The 14,501-nt window shown below is 36.8% G+C and overlaps 1 protein-coding gene across 1 annotated transcript in view; it reads right to left on the reverse strand.

The window, feature by feature from the left end:
• Positions 1-6,957: 6,957 nt before the first annotated feature.
• Positions 6,958-14,501, reverse strand: part of Pggt1b (protein geranylgeranyltransferase type I subunit beta) — a 64,824-nt gene continuing 57,280 nt past the window's right edge. Inside the window, exon 10 of the mRNA XM_010614129.3 lies at positions 6,958-9,486. Within this exon, the coding sequence (XP_010612431.1) occupies positions 9,466-9,486 (21 nt within the window). The 3' untranslated portion in view covers positions 6,958-9,465. The remainder of the gene's footprint in view (positions 9,487-14,501) is intronic.

Here is a 14,501-nt window from a genome sequence, read left to right on the forward strand (position 1 = left end):
AAAAAAAAAAAAAAAAAAAAAAGAAGAAGAAGTAAAAGCACAGCTGAATAATTTAAAAGGTTTTGAGTTTCACCAGAAAGGAAGCTTCTGTAAAGTTGAGGCCTGTAAACATGGAGCACAGGTGAGTTTGGTTGCTGAAAAGGTTAGCATTAAAAAGAAGCCAAGTTGTAAAGCTGAAACTACCAAACTGTTTTATCATTACCAAATGTTGGGTTAAAGTACTGATTTATTTTCTTGTGGCTTCAAAAGTTTATTGCCTTCTAACTTTTGTTGTATGCCACATTTAAGATGTGCAAATACTGTTATTTACATTGTTCTTCAAAAGAGGTCAATGTGGTGAGTTTGAGAAATAATTTTCAATGGAAAACAAACAAAAAAAGAAGCCAAATACTTTACAACAGAATAGGAAAGATGCCATGAGAGAACATGAGGAAGCAGTAAGTCCCCACCAGTTCATAGCCTCGGAATTGCAAAAACAAGACTTTTAAGAAGAAAGCCCCAGCACACCATGCTCCAGATTGGCTGTTGTGCAGGGAATTTACTCCTCAGGATTCAGTTTATAGCACTCAGCCATCCAGGTATTCAGGAGACCCCCTAAAAGCATGAGAGAAGAAAGCCTACCTACTGCTCCAGCTGGCAGCAAACCTTGGCCTTATGCACAAGGTGCTGGTTTTACACGCATAAAGAATGCAAGAGTTGTGAGGTCAGGAAGGCTTCCACTCAGATTTCAGGAGGTCTGGGAGGCCAAGCAGTGTGTGAAGCTGTTAGAGTGAAGTCTAAAGTGCAGTGGAGACACCATGATGCTGGAAAAGCCAGCAATGTGGACTATCAGAGGAAAGCCACAAGGCAGAGGTATGAACAAAGCCAGTCCAAAAGAGAAGCCATGAGAGCTACAACCACTGGCAGTACCATACAGCAGGACCACTCAAGCCTTTTAGAGTTCACATCTCACCACAGTTTGACCTGGGTGCTGGACATGGAATCACTGGACTTAATGTTTGCCCTGCTGGGTTTCAGTCATGCTTTGGTCCCATACCTTCTATTCTATTTCTCCCTTTTGGAATGGGTATGTTTATCCTGTGACCTTGTATGTCGGCATGTGCAGCTTTCTCTTCATTTTAAAAGGGGTCCATAGCTAAGAATTTGCTTTAAATCTCAGAAGTCTCTGAATTTGGAAATTTTCGGCTATCCTAAAACAATTAGGACTTTGGAAACTCCTATCAATGGAGTAAATGCATTTTGCTTATTAAAAGGATGGGCTATCAGTCTTTGGGGGTCAGGGCAGAATGTTATGGTTTACATCTAGATGTTCCCCCAAAGCCTAATGCACCCATAGATGGGGTTTTGGGGAGGTGACTGGATCATGTGGGCATGACAGTCATCAGGGGATTGGTACATTAATCCACTGATGAGTTTATAGCTGAATGTGACACAGGGTGGAGAAGGTAGGTCACTTGGGGCTGTGTTCTGAAAGGGTATATGACTCCTTCCCTAATCCCTTGATTGCTCTTTGCTTCCAGTTTGCTATGCTGTGAGGTCTTTTTCCCTCAAGCCGACCTGCCTTGGAGTCACATGGCTATGGACTGAAACTTCTATAAACTGTAAACCAAAAATAAACCCTTCCTCCTTTAACTTGTGGATGTCAGGTATTCTGTCCCACCAATGAAGGAAATAACTAAGACAGTGCCCCAGCCTACTTCCAAAGCCTGCATGGTCTTCTTTTCTGGCTTTTTGGACTGTGGTTCCAGGAACCCAAAGGTTCAAAGTGGGATAAGAAGAGTTCTTTAATGGAGATGGGGTGATTTGGAGTTTGAACAAAGGGACTATGATTCCTTCACAAGTGTAAGGGAGCTTCTCAAGGGGTAGGAAGAGGGCTGGTTGTGGTGAGGCCAAGGTTTCTGTATCTATAGCTGGCTTTCCAGCCTCAGGTTCTCTTGATGCAATTGAAAAAGTAAAGTTAGGGGGAATAGGAGGCCAGGCACATATGAGCAAGGACCATCTGACTCAGGCTGGACAGACTAAAATGTACCAATGGAGAAGGTACATTCAGGTGGGCAAAAACAGGAGACTGAGCTGGCATGAAAGAACCACAACTTCCTAAACAACCCTAAGAAGGGAACACAGACATTTATTCTATGGATATCTCTAGTGACTGCAGGAAGCTAAGGCTGGACAGCTAGCAAACTTGGGAGAAATCTTTATCTCTAACTCTGCTTCAGCCCAACAGCAGCAACTGTTCAATACAGCCTAAGACGGGAAGTGAGTTAGTTTTAGATTTGCATTATTCACAGTTATTTGGTATGATTGCTGTAACTGAAAATTTATTTGTCAGCCTACAGAAACAAAATAACAACTTTCTAATCTGATTTGCACCTGTGGTGTTTGGGGTGGCCCGTGCCTTCTTCAGGCATGCCCTAGAAGATCTATGCCTAAGAGAAGCAGAGTTTTGATTTCCTTACTATCCAGGGTAGCTCAGTAGCATCAAATATAGAGGTGAGATAGCTAAAATCAAAAGTACTTCAGCCATAAAAAACCTGCAGGAGTTCTACCTACCTCAGAGAGGTGGAGGATATAAGATGGAGTTGCTAACATTATTTGGACTGAAGGGTCATGGGATTGTTGCAGCACAATTAACAATAGCTAAGCTATGGTACAGCGTGGGTGTCCATTGACAGATAAATGAAGAAAACATGGTGCCAGGTACGGTGGAGCTAATCTGTTATTCCAACACTCTGGGAGACGCAGGCAGGAGGACCACATATTTGAGCACAGCCAGGGCAACTTAATGAGATCATGTCTCAAAACTGAAAAACTAAAATGTTGGGGGATGTAGTTCATTACAAAGGCCCTGGGTTTGGGTTCCATCCTCAGTAATCAAAGAAAAAAGCAGTATATACATAATGGAGTATTACTGAGCCATGAAGAACAAAATCATGCTATTTGTAAGAAGTGAAATAAGCCAGACTTAGAAAGTTAAATATTGGGTTTGGGGATTTGGCTCAGTGGTTCTGCCACTTGCCTTGCAAGTGCAAGGGACTGAGTTCGATCCCTGGTCCCAAAAGAAAAAAGTTAAATAACATGTTTTCTTTCATATGAGGAATCTGGGGGAGGAGGAATAGCATACCTGAAATTAGTAGAGAGATTAACAGAGAAGAGGAAAGTGATAGGAGGGGTGAAGGGGAGGTAAATAATCTAAGTATGTTACATGCACATATGACTGTGGCAAAATTAAACTCACTGCCCTGTATAATATGCATGCGCGCGCGCGCACACACACACACACACACACACACACACACACAAAGGCATGGGATTGAAAAAGACATAGTGTTAAGACCATGAAATCAGAAGCAAATAGCTAGCAACTCACTTCTAAAGGGCACCCTAAGACCTCAGTAGACACACAAGACTCAGACCAGAGCAGCAACCTGCAGCAGAAGCTCTCTGTCCCTCACCAAAAGTCACATATACACGCACACACACACACACCAGACAGCAAGAAGCAGGACAAGACACTGGGAATCAGAAGAGACTGGGACTGTTAGTTGACAAATTGAAAAAGCCCTTCTCTCCAGCCTCCCGCATCCCTCATTAACACCAAAATATGGGGAAATGAAGACTGAATATATTTGAGAAAATAAATGTTGTATTTTCTGAGCATACATCTGAGCATTCATTAAAATTACAACCCTACTACCACAGCTAAGATTGAATTAGTATTTTGGGTGGGGGAGTAAAAACAAAATTCACATTACTGAATTCTTGAGTTTACTATTGAGTAAAATCCCTGTCTTTTTAAAATATAAATTTGCAAATATTATAGGGATCTCACTGTTTCTCCTACTCAAGCTGTTTTTCAGTCAGAAATCAGTTCTCAAATTTGAGTAAGCAACAGAACATAGTGACTTTGTAAAATACTGAATGGGGAAAAAGATATTGTGCAACAAACTGTCATTTGTGGATATTCTAATATAGTATGCAATTGCTCAAATTTAAATGAAAAAAAGAATGCTTATTAACTCTTCATTACTTTTCTCTCATTGCAGAGACAAAATACCAGACACCCAAATTTAAAAGGGGAAAGACTTATTTTATTTAGCTCACAGTTTATAGACGCTTTAGTTCATAATCTGACAGCTCCAAGGCAGGGTGGTAGAGGGTCAGAAAATGGCAAAAGTAACAAGAGACCTTAACAGCATCTTTCTGCCCATTTTTTCCTTTTCAGAGAACTTAGTGTAGGGAGCGCTCACACCCTTAATGCTACCTAGTGCCCTTAGGCCTATCACTACCATGAATCAATCATACACTCTAGATTCAGCCACCTCCGAAAAGCAAGGCTTTGGGGGAACATCTAAACACAAGCCACAGCATTCCACCCTGGCCCCCCAAAGACTTATGTTTATCCCCTTATATACAAAAACATTTAGTCCATCTCTAAGAGCTGTCAAAGTCCAAGTTCAAAAATCTTCTCTGAGATTTAAGACAAACTGTTGGCTGTAAGCCCTTACACAAATGAACATTCAATGGAACAAGACAGACATTTTCATTCCAAAAATGGATACAAAAGAATGGGGAAAAAGAAAGACCAAACTACAGCAGGGCAAATATTAAATCCCACAGTTCCACTTCCAGCATCCCTGGCAATCTGTGGCAAACTGTAAATGCCAAATGGCTTGGGTGGCTCTGCCCTCATGGCACTGTAGATGGTTGTAGCTCCCGTGGCTTTTCTCTTGAGCTGGCTCTGCTCCCTCCTTGCAGTTTTCCTCAGATGCTCTTTCTGGTTTCTCATGGATACAAAAGAATGGGGAAAAAGAAAGACCAAACTACAGCAGGGCAAATATTAAATCCCACAGTTCCACTTCCAGCATCCCTGGCAATCTGTGGCAAACTGTAAATGCCAAATGGCTTGGGTGGCTCTGCCCTCATGGCACTGTAGATGGTTGTAGCTCCCGTGGCTTTTCTCTTGAGCTGGCTCTGCTCCCTCCTTGCAGTTTTCCTCAGATGCTCTTTCTGGTTTCTCATGGATACAAAAGAATGGGGAAAAAGAAAGACCAAACTACAGCAGGGCAAATATTAAATCCCACAGTTCCACTTCCAGCATCCCTGGCAATCTGTGGCAAACTGTAAATGCCAAATGGCTTGGGTGGCTCTGCCCTCATGGCACTGTAGATGGTTGTAGCTCCCGTGGCTTTTCTCTTGAGCTGGCTCTGCTCCCTCCTTGCAGTTTTCCTCAGATGCTCTTTCTGGTTTCTCCAAACTTCTGGGGTCCGCACTGCACCTCTGGCTTTATACGGCTTCACACATTGCCCTTTCAGGGGCCACTGCCTGGCCTCCGAGGCCTTCTGAAATCTGGGTGGAAGCCTTCCTGACACAACTCTTGCATTGTGCAGGCACTTAAAACAAGCACCACGTAAATGAGGCCAAGGTCTGCTGCCAGGTAGAGCAGTAGCCAGGCTTCCTTCTCTTTTGGCAGTAGGCGGTCAAGTGCCTGGATCACTGAGCACTCCAAACCCAGTCCTGAAGAACAACATCCCTAGGCTGCCACTGTTCTGGAACATGGTGCTCCGGGGCTCTCTTCTCAAAGCAAATTCTTTCACCTTTGCAACTCTGAGGCTGGAAAAGGTAGAGTCCTGCTGCTTCCCACGATGCCCTCAGACCATCTTTTCCCTTTTATTTCTTCTCAGCATCAAGATCTCTACAGTTCTATCTTTACAGTCCACAGCTTTATTGGAGCTTCCTTTCTGACCACACTCAAAATGTTTTAAGTCATTCTTCTGGACTTTTTGCTTGATTCTCATGTAGGCAAAGACTTTATGAACAAAAGCCCAATTACACAGGAAATATCACAAAGAATCACCTGGGATCTTATCTTCCAGCTTTTGCACAGAAAACAAAACAAAACCAACAAAAAAGCCCACCAACAGAGTGAAGAGACAAGCCAGTGTGGGAAAATATTTTTGTCAGCTGCTCCTCAGACAAGAAACTAATATCTAGAATATATAAATAACTAAAAAATCAAAACCACACAAATTTAAAGACCCAATCCAAAAATGGGCATCTGAGGGATGGAGATGTAGCTCAGTGGCACAGAGCCTGCCTGGTAAGCACAAGGTCCTGAGTTTGATCCCTGGTACCAGAAAACAAACAAACAAAAAAATGGGCATCTGAAATGAACAGACACTTCTCAGATGAAAAAGTACAAATGGCAAATAAATATATGAAAAAATGTCCAAAATCATTAGTTGAGAGATACAAATTAAAATAATGCTGAGTTTTCACCTCACTCGAGAAAGAATGTTTATTGTCAAAAAGTCAACCAATAACAAATGTTGGCAGGGCCCTAGGGAAAAAGGAATCCTCCATTGTTAGTGGAAGTGTAGACTATGCAACCATTGTGGAAATCAGTGTGGAGATTCCTCAAAAACGAAAGTAAAGGTTCTACTTGACCCAACTATTCCCTTCCTTAATATCTTCTTGAAAAAATTAAAAGTATCATACCATAGCAATATATACTTAGAGCATATTTATAGCATCAGTTTGCAATAGTTAAATCTTAGAAATAGCCTAAATGTCCATCAACTGATGAATAAAGATTTTTTTTTGTATATAATTGGGTACACTCTGCTATAAAGTAGGATAAGCTTGAGACATTTCCAGCTAAATGGATGCACCTTGAGTCCACACTCTTAAGTGAAATAAATCAGACACACATGTTTAAATACCACTTTATTTCTCTGGCATGAGAAATGAAAAGTAAAAATAAGGACCAAAATATATAATAGATATTGAGAAATGGGAAGAAAATATTCAACTGAGAAGGGAAAAAGGGAGGGGTGAGAAGGAAAAGGAGGGACAAGAAAAAAAATAGAAGGAATAAAATGGAAACAATGGTTTTGTAAATAGTGAAGGGAAGAGGGGTTGAAGGGAGGGGAGGGGAATGGGAAAAAAAGAAGCGAGACATATCATGTACAGGTACAAATTCCCGATGACAAATGAGATCACTATGTATATCTAAAATGTATTCCCAAAAATTCTAGGAAGCTAACTCCTATATACTTTATCAAATAATTATTTTAGTCATTATTTTCTTTCACTCCTTAGAGACTTCATAAAGCTCTACCAAACTCCTGACTTCCTCAAGTAGGATTTAAGACAAAGAAATGTGTGCTGAGCTTAAGCTTATAATTTCTTTTACTTTCACTTCAGTTTCTCTAGTGAATCTTATGCACTGTTCATGTTCCCACATACATTTGTATGTGTGGGGGGCAGGGGTTCAAACCCAGGGCCTTTGCATGCTAAGCACAAGATTCAATTATGTCCACAGCTCCCGTGTACAATTTTTTTAAAAAGATATTTTGAAATATTTATACACCCACTAGAATTTGCAAACATACCTCTCACCAGGCTCTGCAATGAAGCATCTGATATGATGGCACTATATTATCAATCAGTTCAGGAAATCCTGCATACTCTTAATGGCAACCAACTATTCCTGTAGTTAGGGCTTTAGTGAAAAGTTAATAGAAACAAACATGAGGAAAAATGTGAAAAGAGGCAAGAGGATGAGGGAATAAATACCTCCGTCAAAGAAATGGTGTAGCATGAAATGAAGAACCCTGTCTTAGAGACAGAAAACGTGCATTTGAACTGCAACACTGTTATAATGTATGTATGTGTACACATACGTATACACACAAAGATCCTGAGTCACTATGTATTTGTGGCTCATATTTAGAAGTTGTACAATGAACACTGAGGAACTAGCCACTAGTCTTTTCCAATGCCACCAATGTTGCAAATGGTGTTTTACTACCAAGAATCTACTTTATTATAATACCTAAAATCTCAGTACGAAGATGCTCTAGTACGACTTTCTTAAAAAACAGTTTATCAGAAGCTATGTGCATTTTTGACCCAACAATTCCTCTTTATAAATTTTGCACAAACACAAATAGGCAATGACACATTTTTTGAGGCTCTTATAGCAAAATACTTGTAATTGTGAAAAGGCACCGAGGATACACTTATGTAGTGTGTTACTCTTGTTTTAATAACTGTTAAATAGTATAGACACAAAAAGGCATTCCTAATATACTGTTGAATGCAGAAACATTACCTTACAGAATACATAGTATATCTCAGATTTTCATGTAGTATGCATATGTGCATATATGTGTGTACTTCTTTAAGTATATACAAGGTACTGGGATGAGCAATGCAATGCACAAATAGCAATATATATATATATATATATACATACACATATATGTATTTTATACAATAATGGTCACCTCTAGATCACAATGTACAGGCTGGGGGTAGGGATAGGAGTATTGCTTTCTTTCTGTAAATTATAAAATATTCAGCATAAAAGCCAAAGAATTAAAAATGAAGTTATTAGACATGTTTAAAAATTTGTAAATATCTGAATAAGCAGTGTCATCCTAATAGTACTAAGTGAAAAGTTCATTTTTGCACTGATTTGAGCTGCTGCTTTTTTTGTACTTTAATATGCCACCTGAGACTACTGCTGCAATTTTTCTGCTCCACTGGACTGCCTATTATATACTGACACCAAACTTTTAATTCATTCAGCAATTTACCAATGTCTTTTTGTCCATACCTTAATAATGCATAGAACTGCAGTTATAAATGTAATTGTAATCACTGTTTTTTATAAAACTATTATAAGATCCTTGAAACTTTAGCATTGCCTACTTGCATATGTAATATGAAATTGTTGGGACAAAGTGTACATTTTAAATTCTAACAGCTGATGTGAAAGAAGAATTAAAATTATGTTTTAATGTCTGGCACGGCTCGTCCCTTCTCATTCATTTGTTTTCATGGATATTCTTTCTCTCAAATGAAGACAAACATATTTATTGGGATGGCATTAAATTTACAAACTGACCTAAGGAGAAAATCATGTTTTGAATAGAGTATATATTTTCATTTGTTTAAGCCTATTTTTCTTTGAAGAGTTTTATTCTTTTAAAAAAACATCATCTCATATAAACTTTAGACATGTCTTAGTAAGTTTATACTTTATTTTTTTACAATCACAAAGGGGTCTTCTCTTGAAGTGTATCCTTTAACTACTTTAGGTTTGTATACATATAGAAAGCCTTTTAATTTTTACTAAATATTTTTATTGAAGTGTATGTAATTATAGAAGAGTACACAAATCATAAGTGTACAGCTTGATATTCATAAAATGAATGCACCTAAGTAACCAGCACCTGAATCATGAAACAGAACATTACCAGCACCAGAGTCCCCTTATATTGTTTTCCAGAGCCAAAGAAGCTAGGTTAAAAAATAATGTATACAATATACACTTATGTAAAGTTCAAAAACAGGCAAAACCAATCAATGATGAATTAAGACATAATAGCACTTGCCTTTGGGAAGGGAGGAGGTGAACAAAAGAGGGTGATTTCTGACAGCATACACGAACTCTGCCTATGCAGTACTGTATTTCATCTAAACGGAATCAGAATATGTACTGTTATTTGGGAATGGCTACTGATTTGCATCAACTTTGTATTCAACTGATACTCTACTAAGTTCTTTTATAGTTTTTCAACAAATTCCTCTAGGTTTTCTAGATATACAGTCACATTTGCAGATAGTTTTACTTTTCTTAATTCCTGTCTCTGTTTTGTCTGATTTCCTTGGCTACAATTTTCAACACAATGTTAAATAGCAGAGGACACAGTAGGCCTATGTTGTTCCTGACTTAGTTGAAAGGTCTCTTAACGTTTCAATACTAAGATGCTGGTCTTTAGGCAGAGGTACAATGTTAATGAGTTAACTTTCTTCTTGAGTATATTTAACAAGAGTCAATTGCATCAAACGTCTTTTTTGCAAAGATAATCATTATACTATAAAACTCATAATATGAAGATCATCTAATCATTCTTGCATTTCTATAACCCAATTTAGTCAGGACTTATTACTTTTTGAAAGTGCTACTGGATTATTTGCTAATAAACCATTAAAACTTTCTGACTGGCCTATAAATTCTTTTGGTACAATCTTTGTTATGTTTTTCAATCAATGCTATTAAACTCATTTAAAAAAATGAATTTGGCTGGGTGTGGTGGTGCATGACTGTAATCCCAGCACTCGGGAGGCTGAGGCACGAGGATGGCTGTGAGTTTGACACCAGCCTGGGCTACATAGTGAGTTCCAAGGCAGTCACAACGATATAGTGAGACCCTGTCTCAAAAAACCAAACCAAACCAAACAAACAAACAAAAAAATGAATTTGGAAGTTCTTTGAGCAACAGTAGAATTTTTTTTGTTGTTTTTGATACAGGGTCTTGCTATGTAGTTCAGGCTGGACTCAAACTCACTCACAGTGATCCTTCTGCCTCAGCCTCCCAAGTGCTGAGATCACAGGTATGCACCATCACACCTGTCAGGATTATTTAATCATAAAAATTTGCTAGATTTACAACGTAGGTCTAATGCTTTTTTTGGGTAAGGGGTCTTTTTATATTCATTTTTTATATGGCAATTGGTTTGTTTTGTCTTTCTGTATACATTACATTTTGATAATTTCAATTTTTATTTGAAAAGTTAATGTAATTTATTGTATAAAATATCTCAAACTAGTCCATTCAAAAAAATTTCGTTTTATGGTTAGGTCTCTTGTCACTTAAGTGTTTCTAGTTGTGCTTCCTTCTGTTGATGCAGAAGTCAGCTGGTAGTCTATCTATCTCACTGAGCTCCCACCATGAGAACCCTACCAAAGAGCCAGCATCTGAATTTACTGGCTGTACAGTTTTGAGTTATTAATTCTTTTAGCTTTTATCTGGACTCATTCCTTCTGCTGTTTCTTATTTTTATTTTGGTTGTTGTAACTGCTTTTCTAAGTATTATTTTTACATATATCTTGTGGTCATGCCTCTCCAGTGTGTTTTGTCTGCCCATGGGGGTGCTGAGCTACTTTTCTTTTTAGACTAACTTTGAATGAGAACTGACTGCAATCCTACTCGTTTTTTCAAAATAAAGATGAATTTTTCTGTGCTTTTAGGATGAAGAGACACTCTCAGATGTCTTTTCTAGTTTCATGGATCTAGAGCTACCTTCTCTTTTTCACAGTGATTTATGATTACACGTCTACATTTATGTGTCTATTGGCCTTCCTTCCTAACATTTATATTGACTGTTTCTTTTTGTCCTGCTATACCCATCTTATCCAATGTGGATTCTATCTGTAGCAATTTCTCCCCAGTGCTTGGGTGTCTCATTAATTTCAAGAGGAATATAGTACAAGACCCAGACTGGTCTAGTATTTTGTCAGATCTTGTCGTATTGCTTAAACACTCAACTGAAAGTGGGATTTTAGAGCACTTCCCACTTTCATATCTATTCTTAGATTGGCCTAGTGTACTTTGTAGTGAGAAAGAGTGGACAATATAGTTTTACAATTTGTAAGCTTTACAAACCAGCTGCCTTTTTCCTACTTCCACACAGATGCAGAAACTCTATGGGCCATGGTATGTTCTTATTTGTATTTTGAGATTCATATTTTGTCATCTAGTTTTACAAACAGTGTTTGTGGCTGTCCTATTCTGTACTTTTGTACATAGATTAAAAACCTATACTGCTGCTATTATACTTACTGAATTTAAATTGTGTTGAGAACTCAATGGTCGAAAAGAGACTTTAAAATAACTTTATGAGGATTATGACAGAAAGTATAATGAGGAATTTGCTGTATTTTAGGTACTATGCTAAACGTTTAGGTACTATGCCATCTCACTCAATCTTCCATCAACCTGGTAAGTTGTTTTACTATTTTCCTAACAGGGAAACTGGGATCCAAGACTACACTGCTGAATTGGTAGCCATGGGATTTAAACCCAGGTGTGATTCCAAAGTACCTCCTTCTTCCCTGTCTATTCACTACTTTCAGGTCCAACAGTTATCAAACTATGTACCACCATCAGCACCATCTGACTTTAGATTACTTTTAATTATTTAAGAATGTCACAAAAACCAAATACATATTTATATGTCAAATCTAAAAACACTATAGGTGATAAATAGGTTAATAACAGCTTTTCCTATTCTAAAAAAAAATACTGCAAGGTGGGAAGGGGAGAAGTTAGAGTAGGGAATAGTTATTTCACATTTTGAATTTTTTTCCTGCTGTGTCACTACTGCTAAAGAATAGAGTATATATATGGGACATTACTAATAATTTATTAATAAATATTTTTCTTCTAAATAACTTGGAAAAAAAGAGTAGTTTTTTCCACAATTCATAATGGCCTAATACTTTTTGGTAAATGTTTCTGTTGAAAAATGAACATTCACTGGTCCATAAAGTTCTCCAAGGAACTCTGTGTCCCAAGTACATCAATTATTCTAATTCTATCATTAATATTCTTCTACTATTAAATTACTCGAGTTAGAAAATATTTATGAATTACTTCTGAGCTCAAATTCTTTTCTGTCATTCATATACATAGTTACTATTATTGTCTTATCTTTTAATCATGTATTGTAACTCTGGAAAAATAATGTGGGCTTTATAAACTCCTAAAGTCATTATACATATGCTGTTTTAACTCTCAATATCTAAAAGATGACTTAGTTTGAGATACAGCTATATTAACCATGGAAAGATAACGTTGTTAACTATACTTTTTCCCCATGTATGGAAGATTTACTTCTAATTTAAAAAAAATTTTTTTTGGTGGTGCTGGGGATTGAACCCAGGGTCTCATACATACTACTAGTTAAGGGCTCTATCTCTGAGTTTCACTCCTAGCCCTATTAACATTTTTTTAAATTAAAAATTAAAAAATACAGTTAACTTTGCAAACTCAGGTTTAAAATTAAGCATGCCAATAACAAGCATTTTACTAAGTACTTATAAGATTTTCCTTGGGAAGAATGATTATTTTGGGCTATTTTCTAATTTAGGAAGTAAACTTAAAACATCACAATACCTAGTGATATTAATAATTTATTTTTATATCGATATCTGTAAAATAATTCAACTTTAATTATTACCAAGACTAACTTAAACCCAGCTCCATTAGTGAGATTTCCTTATCACTTTCAGTACCAGACTAACACCTCTGAATGCCTCTATGTGATGGATGTGATTTACTGAGAAGTCGGTAATTACTAGTGAAGAGTTTTTATATCATCTCCTTTATGATTAGAGAGTTCATAGAATTAAGACAACAAATCAATAAACAAAGTGAAACCCTAGTTCTTACCCTCTTTGAAGAGTTGCATTTCCCTTCCACTGATCTGGAAATATTATAAAAATATAAACGACTATGTATGGAGCTGCAACATTGAATTAACTTGAGTGGTTCTGTTTTTGTATTTAAATGTTTTTACTTAATTTGAAAAATAATTACACAATTATTATAGGTTGAGTATCCCTTATTCAAAATCCTTAGGACTATTTCAGATTTTGGATTTTTTTCAATTTTTAGAATATCTGTTTATACCTTGTAGATGCGACCCAATGTCTAAATACAAATAAACTCATGTTTCATTCATTACTTATATAAACAGCTGAAGGATATTTTATAAACATATTTAGTTTGCCTGTATTTTGACATGTCACATGAGGTCAAAATTTTCCACTTGTAGTGCCAAAGTCTGAAGTGTTTTTTTTTTTTTTTGTACCAGGGACTGAACTCAGGACCTTGCGCTTGTGAGGCAGACATGGTGTGACACTGAGCTAAATCCCCAGCCCCCAAAGTCTGGATTTTGATCCTTTCAGATTTTGGATTTTTGTATTAGGGATGTTCAACTCAGTAGTTTGAAATCAGAGCAGCTGACACATTGGTGGCAACAAACTAAAAAGAAAAAATCCAAATGACTAAAAATAACTCAAGTTATAAAAGTACAATTTATAGTATCATAAATCTCAGAAAAATAAACAAAAACACTAAATGTCTTTCCCTTTAGATAATAAAAACTCATTTTTCCTATCTCCACAAAAGGCAACAGATTGAGATTAAAAAAAAAAAAAAATCAATGGGTATTCAGCCCATCAATGTCTACATAAGCATATACCCTAAAACTTTCTCATTCATAGTATCACATACAATTAAATCATCTCTCCCTAAATTACACAATAGTCTTCTTAAAACAATCTCTCTAAAAAAATTATCATATTAGTTAAGCCTTTTTATTCTTACTATGAAGTTATTACTTTCATTTATACAGGCCACACAAGTTTAATTGGCACACTTACGAATAAGACAAAATAAGCTATTCTTCTTTAAAAAAAATTATAGGATCATTTGTTTTCAAAGAATAATCCTACATAATCTATTAAAGCAAATTTTTACCAACAGCAGTCAAAATTTTGAAATGATCTTGAAGTTCTCACCTGAAGATTATCAATGCTATATGAAGTGTAAACTTGGTTTGAAGATTTGTATTCATTTTATGAGATACAATTTATACTGAAGAGTTTTTAAAAAAGATAACATTCATATATATATATATAT

Source organism: Fukomys damarensis, unplaced genomic scaffold, assembly GCF_012274545.1.
Source record: "Fukomys damarensis isolate Sample0158 unplaced genomic scaffold, DMR_v1.0_HiC HiC_scaffold_9, whole genome shotgun sequence".
Classification (NCBI taxonomy): Eukaryota; Metazoa; Chordata; class Mammalia; order Rodentia; family Bathyergidae; genus Fukomys; species Fukomys damarensis.